A 14,502-nucleotide genomic window follows, 5' to 3' on the forward strand; every position below is an offset into this window, starting at 1 on the left:
TTGGAAAACTCAGCAGTGGCCATGGAACTGGAAAAGGTCAGTTTTCATTCCAATCCCTAAGAAAGGCGATGCCAAAGAATGCTCAAACTAATGCACAACTGCACTCATCTGGCATGCTAGTAAAGTAATGCTCAAAATTCTCCAAGCTAGGCTTCAACAATATGTGAACTGTGAACTTCCAGATGTTCAAGCTGGTTTTAGAAAAGGCAGAGGAACCAGAGATCAAATTGCCAAATCTGTTGGATCATCAAAAAAGCAAGAGAGTTCCACAGAAACATCTATTTCTGCTTTATTGACTATGCCAAAGCCTTTGACTGTGTGGATCACAATAAACTGTGGAAAATTATGAAAGAGATGGGAATATCAGACCACCTGACCTGCCTCTTGAGAAACCTGTATGCAGGTCAGGAAGCAACAGTTAGAACTAGACATGGAACAACAGACTGATTCCAAATTGGGAACGGAATACGTCAAGGCTGTATATTGTCACCCTGCTTATTTAACTTATATGCAGAGTACATCATGAGAAATGCTGGGCTGGAGGAAGTACAAGCTGGAATCAAGATTGCCAGGAGAAATATCAATAACCTCAGATATGCAGATGACACCACCCTTCTGGCAGAAAGTGAAGAAGAACTAAAGAACCTCTTGATAAAAGTGAAAGAGGAGAATGAAAAAGTTAGCTTAAAGCTCAACATTCAGAAAACTAAGATCATGGCATCTGGTCCCATCACTTCATGGCAAATAGATGGGGAAACAATGGCTGACTTTATTTTTTTGGGCTCCAAAATCACTGCAGATGTTGACTGCAACTATGAAATTAAAAGACGCTTGCTCCTTGGTAGAAAAGTTATGACCAACCTAGACACCATATTAAAAAGCAAAGATATTACTTTGCCAGCAAAGATCCATCCAGTCAATGCTTTGGTTTTTCCAGTAGTCATATATGGATGTCAGAGTTGGACTATAAGGAAAGTTGAGTGCCTAAGAATTGATGCTTTTGAACTGTGGTGTTGGAGAAGACTCTTGAGAGTCCTTTGGACTGCAAGGAGATCCAACCAGTTCATCCTAAAGGAAATCAGTCCTGAATGTTCATCAGAAAGACTAAAGTTGAAGCTGAAACTCCAATACTTTGGCTACCTGACGCGAAGAGCTGACTCATTTGAAAAGACCTAATGCTGGAAAGATTGAAGGCGGGAGGAGAAGGGGATGGCAGAGCATGAAATGGCTGGATGGCATCACCAACTCAATGGGCATGAGTTTGAGTAAACTCTGGGAGTTGGTGATGGACAGGGAGGTCTGGTGTGCTGCAGTCCATGGGGTTGCAAAGGGTCAGACACAACTGAGTGACTGAATTGGCTGACTGATAGAGACAATGACTTTAAGGTTCAAGCTCAGTTCAAAGTTTGCCTCTCCAGACCAGGCCTGCTTTAAACATATTCTTTCCAGTGGCATCCAGAGGCTACTCTTTTTTTCTGATTGTCCTATTTATTTCACTCACCACAGTTATTATTATCCTATTTCCATACAAAAATGTACACATATCTTACATCTACCTCAAGTCTTCTGTGCAAAGAAGCAAGACTGAAATAGTTATTTCTCTTATTATAGCTTAAAGACATCATTACAATGTCTAACAATCCTTTTAATAAATTCTGCTAAAATTATTCCTCAGAAATAAGTACATGCATACTGAGAAATCTTATAAGTTTTGTGAGGATTAGTAAATTAATGCCTGTATTGAAATGGTGGGATTATACCTAGGGCTTGAATAGGGGAGGGGAAACCCTGCCGCTGTAGTTAAGGATAATAATTATGACAGAGATGGATACTATTTGCATTTCAAATTGTGACACAAGAAAAAACAGTTTTATTTGAAATAAGCTTTGACATTTCATGGGATTTATTACATCAAACATTAATAAGGTGGCAAAACAATTCACGGAGGAGTTTCAGTGTTTAAGTACAAAGCTACCATTTCTTTGAAAGATCTACCTATTTTTTTATGAATCTGAGTCAAGTGGGTTTATAGACAATAAAACGCCTCTACCTTACAATTGAATGTAGGCTAGTTAAGCTTGAAGATGTGGAAATGCCACAAATCTCTGATAAAATTAATAAGCAATTTACTTTTATTCCATAGTACATCTATGGGTGCTAAAAGAATGGTAAAATTAAGATCTGGGTGGCAGGCTTCAACCATAGCTCCAGAACAAACAGTTGGCTTATTTCGTACTGTAAAGGGGTTCCCAGGTTGTGCTAGTGGTAAAGAACTCGCCAGTGCAGGCGACGTAAGAGATGTTAGTTCGATCCCTAGGTCAAGAAGATCCCCTGGAGAAGGGCCTGGCGACCCACTCCAGTATTCTTGCCTGGAGAATCTCCGTGGACAGAAGCCTGTGGGGCTACAGTCCATAGGGCTGCACAGAATTGGACACTATTGAAGCAACTTAGCAAGCACATAATATAAAGCAGCAACACCATTTCTAGATCTACACATCCTTCTTTAGAAAATGCAAGAAGAACCTTATATTATCTCAAAATCTGTCAGTAACTTGTGTGCAGACAAAAGAAAAGATACTTTAGTTTGCTAGAAACAGAAAGACTATTTCCCACTAACAATTCAGGTGTTTCTTTTTCATATAATACTTGGACCAGTTAATGAAGTAGGAAGCAGATCTCATTTTACATGTAAATATTATAAATATGGAGGGTCTTCACAATTAGAATGTCACAGTTTTCAACTTAAAAAAAGATACGAGGGATTATAAAGTGCAATGAATTCTTTACAGATATGCAAAAATAGAAAATATAAACTTTTTGAAAACTTCAGTTCAAGCTACAGGTCAAACTAAAGCCAGAGATTATGATTTCAGTGAAGAGTCTTTGAGAAAGGTGAGAAAATCAGATATTTCATCACATGTATCTGAGAAAGCAGAGCTCTAAACTGATTTGTTGGCTTCCATAAACAGGAAAATGTTTTTAAAACATTAATTTGAAGACATGTACTCAGCTTCACTATCTAATCTTTTTATCCAATCGTCTATTTATCTTTGTATCTACCGTTCTGTCCACCTGCCCATCCATTTGTCCACTCACCTACCAATTTCTCCTTCCTTCTCTGCCTCTACACTTCCCCGTTGCTGCTGAGGTAAATTTTCCTTTTCCTTTCTACACAAATTTGGCTTTTTATTAAATCTCATGACTATGAAAGTATTATGGCCAGCGTTTAACAAATTTCTTCTGACTTTAAAGGCTTACATTTTCTCTAGTGAAATGTAATCTACTCTATAATACCACTCAAAATTTAATCTATCATTTCACCAATATATAAGTGGCCTGACTTCATTTGTGAATCACAAAACCATCAAGATTCTGTGCTTGATTTTTCCCTCCTTGCCTGACTGCAGGAGGAAAAACACAACTCATTTCTTAATAAAAATGATAATGTTTGCTTTTTCCAACTAAAGTAAGCATTGTGATCCACTTATTTATGCATATTTGCAGTCTACAGTGGTACCCACAAACTTGGGTAGGGGAAACTGAATAGACTGTTGAAATGAGAGAATCACTCCCTCTTTTTTTTTTCCCCCATCTATACTGTTATTGGGGGTAAACAGTGTTCCTCTACTTTAAAAATTCTCAGAACTACAGTGAGTGGAGGAGGGGAGGAATAAGTCAGATACCTATTTCACTTTAAGTTTTTCGACATGGCATAAAACATAAGAAAAATGGGGAGGTCAGAGCAGAGGAAAGAGGATGGAGCAAGAGAAAGGAAGGTGGGAAGAGAGAGGCAGTAAAGAGAGGAAGAGGGGGCTGGGAAAGGGAGGAGGGGTGAGAGAAGTGAAGAAAAACTGAACTCTGCTTGATACCTTCCATTTCTTAGTCGGGGAAGACCCTTCCAGTCCTCCTCCATCCTTTTCTCTGTCTTAGGAAATGGACTTACATGATATGATGAAGACAACATCTCTCCTTCTGGCTTTTGTGTGAGTTTGGCTAGTGGGGAGCCTAGGCAGGTGAGGCCAGGTAAGAGGGGTGGGGGTGGGTGAGATCAGAATATTTATTCCCCTAGATCTTTTCTGAAAAGTTGCCTGAGGCTAGGATGCGTCTCTTGTCTAGAGGTCATCTTTCCTCTCCAAGACACTCTGTTACCAATTTTCCATCATTCCTTTGATCTGGCAACCATAGGCCTGGGGTTGGGAACAGCTCCATCTGGGTTCCTAGCACTGGGATTCCTCTCAATCCCTTGCAGTTCACCTTTGCTCCCCCAATACTGTAAACAAACTCTCTGCACAGGTTCCATCTATTTGCTGTTGGGACTTGGGTACTGAGGGAGGAAATGAGGAAAGGGATGAATTCTGTGGAAGATGCTTTGGGGAGGAGGGAGAGAAAACAGAGACAAATCACTATGGGAAGTACATGAAGATTCTCTCTCAGAGGTTTACAACATCAATATTTAAATGTGTTGGAGTTTTGTGGTTACCTGTTCAACTACAATTATGTTTAAATAATGGCATAAATAGTTGGAGGCATAATGGATACACCAAGGAAAAGAGTGGAGAGAAGTGAAGAGAGACTAGCTAAGCGGGTGTGGGATATAAAGGCCATCATGATCTGTTCACTGTGTAGCTAGTGTTGTGGCTAAGCATGACGTCTTGATGAAGGTAGACCCAATTAAACACCGCTCCAACACTGACCTGGCAATAAGCACATAAGTCAATTTGCAGGGCTCAAAATCCCACTATTAAATGTTTGACAATTCTACAAATTTATAAGTAATCTAGCTAAGGTATTATAAATTTCAACTATCTAAACTGTATAATCTTAGTATATTTTTACAGATGCTATAGGATTATACAGAAACCCTCCAAAAGAATGGAACATGTCTGTTAGAAAATAAAAACATTCCATCCCTAAATCAAATGGGCAACAACTGTCTGGTCTTTGCAAGGAACTGTGTCTTTTGTCATAAGATTAGCAGGTCTGCAGAGGAAAGGAAAGAATTAAGCAATATTATCATTTAAAGTCACCAGTAATTTCTGCAATGAAATATGCCAACTATATTCAGGAATTATCATGAAAACACAGCTTTCTAGGTGAATTATTACTGAATTAATGTTAACCCCAGGCTAAGTATGTAGGGAATATTTTTTAAAAGTTGCTAATGTAAGGAGATATGCTACTGATCTTTTAATCTGATCACATCCAGTAAGAGTTATTTGCCCTGGGGTCTGAGCTACATTGTAATAAAATCAAAGAACATAAAAACTGTGGCAGGAACAGTACTGAAATTGGAGAAGCATCATTATGAATAGCAACAAGTATGGAGATGCATATGTAAGAGGCTAACTGGAGTCAATATAACCACTGGTCTTCCATGATTTAGGGTAAATAGATAGTTATGGCTCATCTGCTAAATGATCTACTGGGTAGATATTTATGGATTATTATACAGTATATTATTGAGGATAAGCCTGGTTAAAAACAAATAGAGAAAAGAGCAAATGGCACAGACAGGCTTTTAGTGAGGCCATTGCTTGTAATATTTCTCAGGAAAAATCTCTTTCAAAAATTCCTCAGCATAGCTAATGTGCTATAGAAGGACTCTCCATTTTAGGAGTGCATAAATCCGCACAAATTGCTATAATAAGGATTCATCCCATAGCCCTTTTGGCATAAATGCACATCTGGTCTCTGTTTGTAATGAAATCAATTCAAAGCTCCACAGTGCATTAATAATAAAAATGTTCAACATATTGCAACCAAATAAGCCCTGCAAATTTGAGTCTGCAAGATTCTGTCACACATGTGCATACTTTTAACACTGATAAATGAATATTCTGAAATGTGTTACAGAACATTTATCAAATGGATTAAGATTCCAAAGGTAGATTTTTTTTCTTTTGATAATTATTATTTCCACAGGAAAGTCTGTATGTATGAATCCTAGAAGCTTTTGCTTGTTTGATTTATAATATCTCTTGGACTTTTATATCTGTAGTTCACAATACCATAAAATTTGTATTAATAATAAAACTATTACAAGCCATACTGCCAGTTTAGGGGAAATACACAGATTTGCCCTTTAAGAACAACAAAATTCTAGAATTAGCTCACAGCATACTAGAAATGTCATTAAATCTTGAGTTAAAATAAAATGGGAGAATTTTTCCCCATTAATTAAAACAACTATTGGCTATTTTGTTTTTAGCAGTTATATTCAACAACCAAGGATCTAGAACTGGCAAAGCCTTCTTTGACAGTCACATGGTTTACCTTCTGTGTTATATGGTTGACCCAAGGAGAAGAACAGTTGCTAAGGTCTGGTCCCTGGGGGTCCCAGATTCCATCAGGAGCCAGGCAGAGATAAGTTGATACTCCTAAAATAATGAGAGAAATAGGTCTGCTTCAAATATTCAAACAATCTTTCTTATAATGACTTTATGTCCATGATATTTTTACATATGTGCAGAAGATAAGATTGTGATCATTGAACTGAGGTAATGACTATTAAAGTACCATTTACAGTGCCTGGCAAGCAAATCAACTATCATTAGAAAAACATAACACAACAAACACTCAGTACTTTTAAAGCATTTACGGACAACTACACCAGGTACAGGGAATAATTTCATGAATTGGATGAATAAGCCTCCGTGGGGCTTACTGCTTGAGTTTTCAGATGTAAGGTGGCAGCTGAGTCATAAAGGAATCAGTCTGCAAGATGGGTAAGGGCATTCCAGGCAAAGGGAAAATATGCTGTCTTTGGGAATCAAGTGTTCTGAATTGAGGTCTGCTGGGTAGGGGAGTTGTATTTAATGGAGTTGGAAAGGCTGGCAGAGCCAGATCGTAAACGCCCTTGTCTGTCATCTGCGGGTGCTGGAAAATCAATGAAGACCATTAAGCAGAGGAGACAAATGGGCTGATTTAGGTTTTAGAAAGATAACTGTGGCAGCAGGATGGAGGATGAATTTCGGGGAGTGATGCGGGGGCTATGAGGAAGCTATCACAATAATTCAAGTGAGAAAAGACTGTGTGGGCCTGAACACATGATCATCAGAGGGGACAGGGAAAGGGTAAAAATAAGACCACAGCATAACATAGTCACCTGGGAGGGAGGGTTTCAGGTTTTCTTTAAATCTCTTTCTTCATTTTCACAGAAAAACAACGACATATTTCTGTAGTTCTTGACAGTTTGCAAACTGCTTTCAAAGAAAAAGTATTTCACTAACCTCTACAACAAACAGCTGAAGTAGTTGGTGCTATTATTATTTCTCTTTTAGAGATAAAGGAATTGAGGTCCAAAATTAGGGGGACAGTGCTAGAGAAATTAAAAATGTTTTCTGATTCCAATACCATAGAAAACAATGGGGCTAAACACTGTGCCCCTTCATAAAGGGAAGGAAGATTTCACAATAATTTTAAACATTTTGCTGAAAAAAACTAAATGTGCACTTTTATAAAAATCAATACACATCTTCTGGTCTTCTCATCACTTCATATACCATGGAATTCAGAAGCATGTGTCCACATTGAAACTTTGTTAAGAAAAACCTGTTGAAGTAATCAAATCAATAAAACCCAGAGACAGAGTCCTAACAATGCTAGTCTACTGACATCTATTGCCTATTCATTTTATTTACATATTTTACAGAATAATTCAAATTTTATGCAGGGTATCAAGTATTAAATTTATGATGGTTTATATGTAACAATAAGAAATCAAACTATTTCTGGGTTTGGGATATTATGAATTGTTATCAGTGAAAAAAAGTGGGGGGCGGGGGTGGTGGTGGAGGGCAAAGAGCTATCCAGTTCTTGACTGCCCCCTACAGAAAACAACGCAAGATTGATGTCTCCAGTGGTTGTTCGGTAAGAGGAGGTTGGCTCCTGCCTGTATCATCCCTGATAACAAAGAACCTCTGATTATTAAGGCCAGCTATGAGGACTGGTAATAAAAGAGAGGTAAATCTTTTCTCTTGTTAAATGATAGGTAGTTCCAATGATTATCTAATATAGAAGTCCTCAGTCTAGTTTTGTGTAATATATATTTGATGGTAACAAGCATGAGAACTAGCGCCTCCTCCGTCTAGCTTTGTGTAATCAACATTTGACGGTGACAAGCATGAGAACTAGCGCTCACCAGCCCAGTGATTGAACTCTGAGCTTTTGTGTAGAAGAGCTGGCTCTTTGGAACTTGGGCTGTGCCTCGTTTAGTTGCTCTGTCTTCCCACTCGTTGTGACCCTATGGACTGCAAGCTGCCAGGCTCCTCTGTCCATGGGACTCTCCAGGCAAGATTACTGCAATGGGTTGCCATGCCCTCCTCCAGGGGATCTTCCCAATCCAGGGACTGAACGCAGGTCTCTTGCACTGCAGGCGGATTCTGTACCATCTGAGCCACAGGGAAGTCCCTTTGGAGCTTAGCTGAAACTTGACCTAGAACCTGCACAGCATCGCTGAGAACTACCGGTCTCATAAATATCACCAGCAGATTCTCACCTGTGACTTCTTTAGGCTGCATTCTCAAACTCTGAAAATATTTTGCTTTCAATTGTAATTTAGCTGAGTCCAGAAGGTAATCAAATGTTAAAATATGTTGTGACAAAAAGCAAACAAACAAACCCCAAACCACCACCACCAACAAATAAACAAGACAAGAAAATGCCAGGAAAGCAAAAAGCCAAAGTAGCAATACACCTTTAGCTTCGTTTTGCAGGACACACGTACCTATAGTTCCTGCAGGGCACGGCTGCTTCGCCATCTGTCCTTGACGCGTCTTAAACCACATGATTTCACGAGCTTCCACAGCCTCACAGCTCTCTTCCAGGGCTGGGATTTGGGGCGATGCTGATGGAAGGTGTGTGGTGATGTCGTTAAGCACCTCAACGGCTGGCGATGGGGTGCTGGTGCTCCGGTTCCTTCTTCCTGACACGGAGGGGCTGGTACTCCTGCCTGGGCTCCAGGTTGTGGTCCGAAGGGTGGTGCTGATGGTGGTGCTGCCCGTGCCAAGAGGTCCTGCGGTAGAGATGTCTGAAATAAAATCCAGAAGAAAACACCTGCATTGCTGGTTCACAGGAGGACCTAAAGACATCCTCATACTTCAGAAGGCTTTTTTATTTGATGATTCAAGGAGCTTTAAACATGGGAAAGAAAAACCAGTATCAAAATTTCAGAGTGCCACTTGAGTTTCAAAACAAGCCGGGTGACTAACGTTAAATGTAGTCTTGTCTGTGGTTCTCTTCAACTTCAATTACAGAAAACAAAGTTACAGCACAATTCAACTCTTCAGTAAGCTTTAAGAAGCTTCAGGACTTTTCAACAATTAGGGGATTACAAAATTTAAAGCCCTCTCTTTACCATTTTCAAACTTAGTACAGATAGGAAGAGAGCTATATATTGAAAACAATATTTTTTTCCACATTAACCATAACATGAGTTTCTAAAATGTTGCAAATAGAGGAGAGACAAAAAAAAAAGAATATCAGAAATTTAAGCGCTCACAAACTAAAAAGTAAAAGAGCAATTCTGAATCTCCTTAACACAAATTGGAGTAGCTTGGGGATTTACTCTGATGCTCTTAAAAACTGACCCACTGTATCAGAACTTTCAAGCTTGATATTTGTTGTTGTTCAGTCACTAAGCTGTGCCTACTTTTTGAGACCCCATGGACTGCAGCCTGCTGTGTTTCTCAGTCATTCACTGTCTCCATAAGTAGTTCCCTATTGGTGTGTTCATAAAATTATTTACTAACGAGACTTTTTTAAATGGCATTTTCCCAATGTACTCCAAATTCCAAATAAAAGTGGCTAGGTTATTTGGCCAGATATTAAGTGAAAAGTGAAAGTGTTAGTTGCTCAATCATATCCGACTCATTGTGACCCCATGGACTGTGTCCTGTCAGGCTCTGCTCTGCACGAGTTCTCCAGGCAAGAATACTGGACCGGGTAGCCATTCCTTTCTCCAGAGGATCTTCCCACCCAGGGGTTGAACCCAGGTCTCCTGCATTGCAGGCAGACACTTTATCATCTGAGCTAACAGGGAAGCCTAGATATTAACAGGTTATTAAATCTATAATGTATACAAAGGAATGTCCTCATAATAATAGAGTTTTGCCAAGAAAACACACTAGTCATAGCAAACACCCTCTTCCAAAAACACAAGAGAAGACTCTACGCATGGACATCACCAGATGGTCAACACTGAAATCAGATTGATTATGTTGTTTGCAGCCAAAGATGAAGAAGCTCTATACAGTAAGCAAAAACAAGACCAGGAGCTGACTGTGGCTCAGATCATGAACTCCTTCCTGCCAAATTCAGACTTCAACTGAATAAAGTAAGGAAAACGACTAGACCATTCAGGTGTGATCTAAATCAAATCCCTTATGATTATACAGTGGAAGTGAGAAATAGATTTAAGGGACTAGATCTTATAGACAGAGTGCCTGATGAACTATGGATGGAGGTTCGTGACATTGTACAGGAGACAGGGACCAAGACCATCCCAAAGGAAAAGAAATGTAAAAAAGCAAAATGGCTGTCTGAGGAGTCCTTACAAATAGTTGTGAAAAGAAGAGAAGTGAAAAGCAAAGGAGAAAAGGAAAGATATTCCCATTTGAATGCAGAGTTCCAAAGAATAGCAAGGGGAGAAAAGAAGCCTTCCTTAGCGATCAATGCAAAGAAGTAGAGGAAAACAAAAATGGGAAAGACTAGAAATCTCTTCAAGAAAATTAGAGATACCAAGGGAACATTTCATGAAAAGATGGGTTCGATGAAGGACAGAAATGGTATGGACCTAACAGAAGCAGAAGATATTAAGAAGAGGTGGCAAGAATATACAGAAGAACTGTACAAAAAAGATCTTCACAACCCAGATAATCACAATGGTGTGATCACTCACCTAGAGCCAGACATCCTGGAGTGTGAAGTCAAGTGGGCCTTAGAAAGCATCACTAACAAAGCTAGTGGATGTGATGGAATTCCAGTTGAGCTATTTCAAATCCTGAAAGATGATGCTGTGAAAGTGCTGCACTCAATATGCCAGCAAATTTGGAAAACTCAGCAGTGGCCACAGGACTAGAAAAGCTCACTTTTCATTCCAACCCCAAAGAAAGGCGATGCCAAAGAATGCTCAAACTACCACACAAGTGCACTCATCTCACACACTAGTAAAGTAATGCTCAAAATTCTCCAAGCCTGGCTTCAACAATATGTGAACCATGAACTTCCAGATGTTCAAGCTGGTTTTAGAAAAGGTAAGGAACCAGAGATCAAATTGCCAACATCTGCTGGATCATCGAAAAAGCAAGAGAGTTCCAGAGAAACATCTATTCCTGCTTTATTGACTATGCCAAAGCCTTTGACTGTGTGGACCACAATAAACTGTGGAAAATTATGAAACAGATGGGCATACCAGACCATCTGACCTGCCTCTTGACAAACCTGTGTGCAGGTCAGGAAGCAACAGCTAGAACTGGACATGGAACAACAGACTGGTTCCAAATAGGAAAAGGAGTATGTCAAGGCTGTATATTGTCACCCTGCATATTCAACTTTTATGCAGAGTATATCATGAGAAACGGTTGGCTGGAAGAACCACAAGCTGGAATCAAGATTGCCAGGAGAAATATCAATAATCTCAGATATGCAGACGACACCACCCTTATGGCAGAAAGTGAAGAGGAACTAAAGAGTCTCTTGATGAAAGTGAAAGAAGAGAGTGAAAAAGTTGACTTAAACCTCAACATTCTAAGATCATGGCATCTGGTCCCATCACTTCATGCCAAATAGATGGGGAAACAGTGGAAATAGTGTCAGACTTTATTTTTTGGGCTCCGAAATCACTGCAGATGGTGATTGCAGCCATGAAATTAAAAGATGCTTACTCCTTGGAAGGAAAGTTATGACCAACCTAGACACCATATAAAAAGCAGAGACATTACTTTGCCAACAAAGGTCCGTCTAGTCAAGGCTATGGTTTTTCCAGTAGTCATGTATGGATGTGAGAGTTGGACTGTGAAGAAAGCTGAGTGCTGAAGAATTGATGCTTTTGGAACTGCGGTGTTGGAGAAGACGCTTAAGAGCCCCTAGGACTGCAAGGATATCCAACCAGTCCATCCTAAAGGAGATCAGTCCTGGGTGTTCATTGGAAGGACTGATGCTGAAGCTGAAACTCCAATACTTTGGCCACCTCATGCAAAGAGCTGACTCACTGGAAAAGACCCTGATGCTGGGAGGGATTGGGGGCAGGAGAAGGGGACGAAAGAGGATGAGATGGCTGGATGGCATCACCAACTCGATGCGCATGAGTCTGAGTAAACTCCGGGAGTTGGTGATGGACAGGGAGGCCTGGCGTGCTGCAGTTCATGGGGTCGTAAAGAGTTGGACATGACTGAGGGACTGAACTGAACTGAACTGAACTGAATAATACTACAGAAATAACCACTGCAGAGAATCATCTTTCTGGTAAAATACATTCAGATTCCCATTATAGGAATACAAGCATATACCAGCCCTCCACATACATACGCTGCTTTTCTAACTTTAAGTTTAGAAACTACTCAAACCTCACTTACAGGCAACAAACAGGAGGGGCACTGGCTCTGGTTGGATTCAAAGTATCTCAGGATTAAGAAACTGAAGAGAGTCCTGTGATGAACCTTCTGTTTGCCATTCATGGTCTGCTTTACTGTGTCATCAACTAGACTCTGCTAATCCGGAAGAGTGGCCAAATCCATCACAGTGCAGTTGGGGTTTAAAACAGGATAGAGGTGCTATTTGCTATTTTGTTTTCTTGCTTATTTTTCTGTTTCCTCTCCTCCTCATTTTTCTCTTGTGTTCCCTCTCTCTATGGGAATGGTAATGTTCATAATTACATTTACTCAAAGTTCATACAAGAAAGCAGAGTATTCTTTTTACCCTTCTTTTTCTTATACACAATACACTTAAATTGCTAGGTCTGGCTGGTTCTGTCTTATTAAAAAACTTTTCTTTCTTCCCAGTCACCATTATCTACTCAGCCTATCATCATCAGTGAATGAAAACAGCAGTCTTTTAACATTTTACTAATAAAAGCAAAAAATGCAAACTGTAGTATTTCACTATCTACTTTTGCAAAATACAAATTCATGATTTAGAAAGCAAAATTACGGACCAAGCATTTAATTCAATTCAAATATAAAATTGAGCAACATATTTTAAAACACTAAGTGAAACTGAATTCTTAAAACAATAAACAGTAAAAATGATTTTAACATATGTTTTTTGCATATAAAATTATCTAGATGTTTCAAAAAGAAAACATAAAATTAAGAAAATTTAATAATAAAAACTTGACATTTAAATATTATGTATTGCTATTAATTAATGTTGAAATTAAGTGATATAATTTATTAATATTAAGCAACTCTTAAACTTCTCCTCTTAAAAAATTTGTATCAATGGTGTCATTGCTGGGATGTTAACACATTTTTTGTGCAAATTTTTCCAGCTGATGGAAAAAGTTCTTTTATGACTTCTTACTGCTTGATGGAGTAGTAAGGCAATAGTTAAAAGTTAACTTCAAGTTATCTTTTCTGACTCCAATTACAATAATGCCATTTCTCTTTGGACTTTTGAAGGAGCCATTTTGAATAACAAATTTTTGAAAGGAACTGTAAATCTTTTCATTCATAGTGAGCTACAGTTTTTGTTTCAAGCAAAGCGTTTTGAGTTTTTTGTCTTCTAATTCAATCATTGATTTTCAATTGTCTTCCTTTTCTTCTTGAGAATTATATAGGTATTAATGAATGCTTTCTGAATAAATGCACCCTTCTTCAGTTAGATATTTTAATTAACATACAACACTCTGGGAGAAGAGATTTGTTTGCAATCAGGTTTGCTCTGATAAAGATGCACCATCACATGTGCATCACATGTGTGGTGAAAAGATTCTTCAGCTTACTGTGTCAATCACATGGTTAATGCACAAGGAGTAATGACATTATCATAAGATTTTGCTTGCTATAGTTCCAGACTTGCCAAGTTTGAATGTATTTGTCTTTTAGCATAGATTTAACATGATCATTGTGCTTTATTTAAATGATCCAGATTTCAGTTTTTTAGAGACTACAGTATCCTACCAAACTATATTTAGCAATAGCATCACATAATAAAAATCAATGTTCTTTATTTTTCTCTAAAATTTCGCTATCCAAACCATTCTCTACCTTTTGCCAGGGGCATTCTTAGGGTACACATTGGAATAGGTGACTCCCCAGATTAAAATCCTTGAATGTTTTCCATCTGCCTTCCAAAGGCTGATCGCTTTCTCTTCATGCCTATAGCCCTTAGGAGTTTCTTTCTTCAGCTCATTTACAATGTTTTTTCATCTTTACTTCTCCTCTTAAACCATAGGAAATCACCAGTAGTTTCCCAGCTGTCCTGTTCTTTTGGCCCCAGGGTCTTTGTGTATGCTACAGTATTCCTACCCCCATTTCCATCTGATAATTCCTATGTATTCTGTGG

General features: G+C 38.8%; 1 protein-coding gene across 1 annotated transcript in view; it reads right to left on the minus strand.

Moving 5' to 3' along the window:
• The window catches only part of ADGRL3 (adhesion G protein-coupled receptor L3), a 927,638-nt gene that overhangs the window by 168,262 nt on the left and 744,874 nt on the right, over window positions 1-14,502 (minus strand). The window contains exons 9-10 of the mRNA XM_061145874.1: window positions 8,726-9,028; window positions 6,274-6,377 (exon numbers count right to left, since the gene is read on the minus strand). Coding sequence (XP_061001857.1) covers window positions 6,274-6,377; window positions 8,726-9,028 — 407 coding nt within the window. The remainder of the gene's footprint in view (window positions 1-6,273; window positions 6,378-8,725; window positions 9,029-14,502) is intronic.

The sequence above is a fragment of the Dama dama genome, chromosome 6 (genome assembly GCF_033118175.1).
Source record: "Dama dama isolate Ldn47 chromosome 6, ASM3311817v1, whole genome shotgun sequence".
NCBI classification, from domain to species: Eukaryota; Metazoa; Chordata; class Mammalia; order Artiodactyla; family Cervidae; genus Dama; species Dama dama.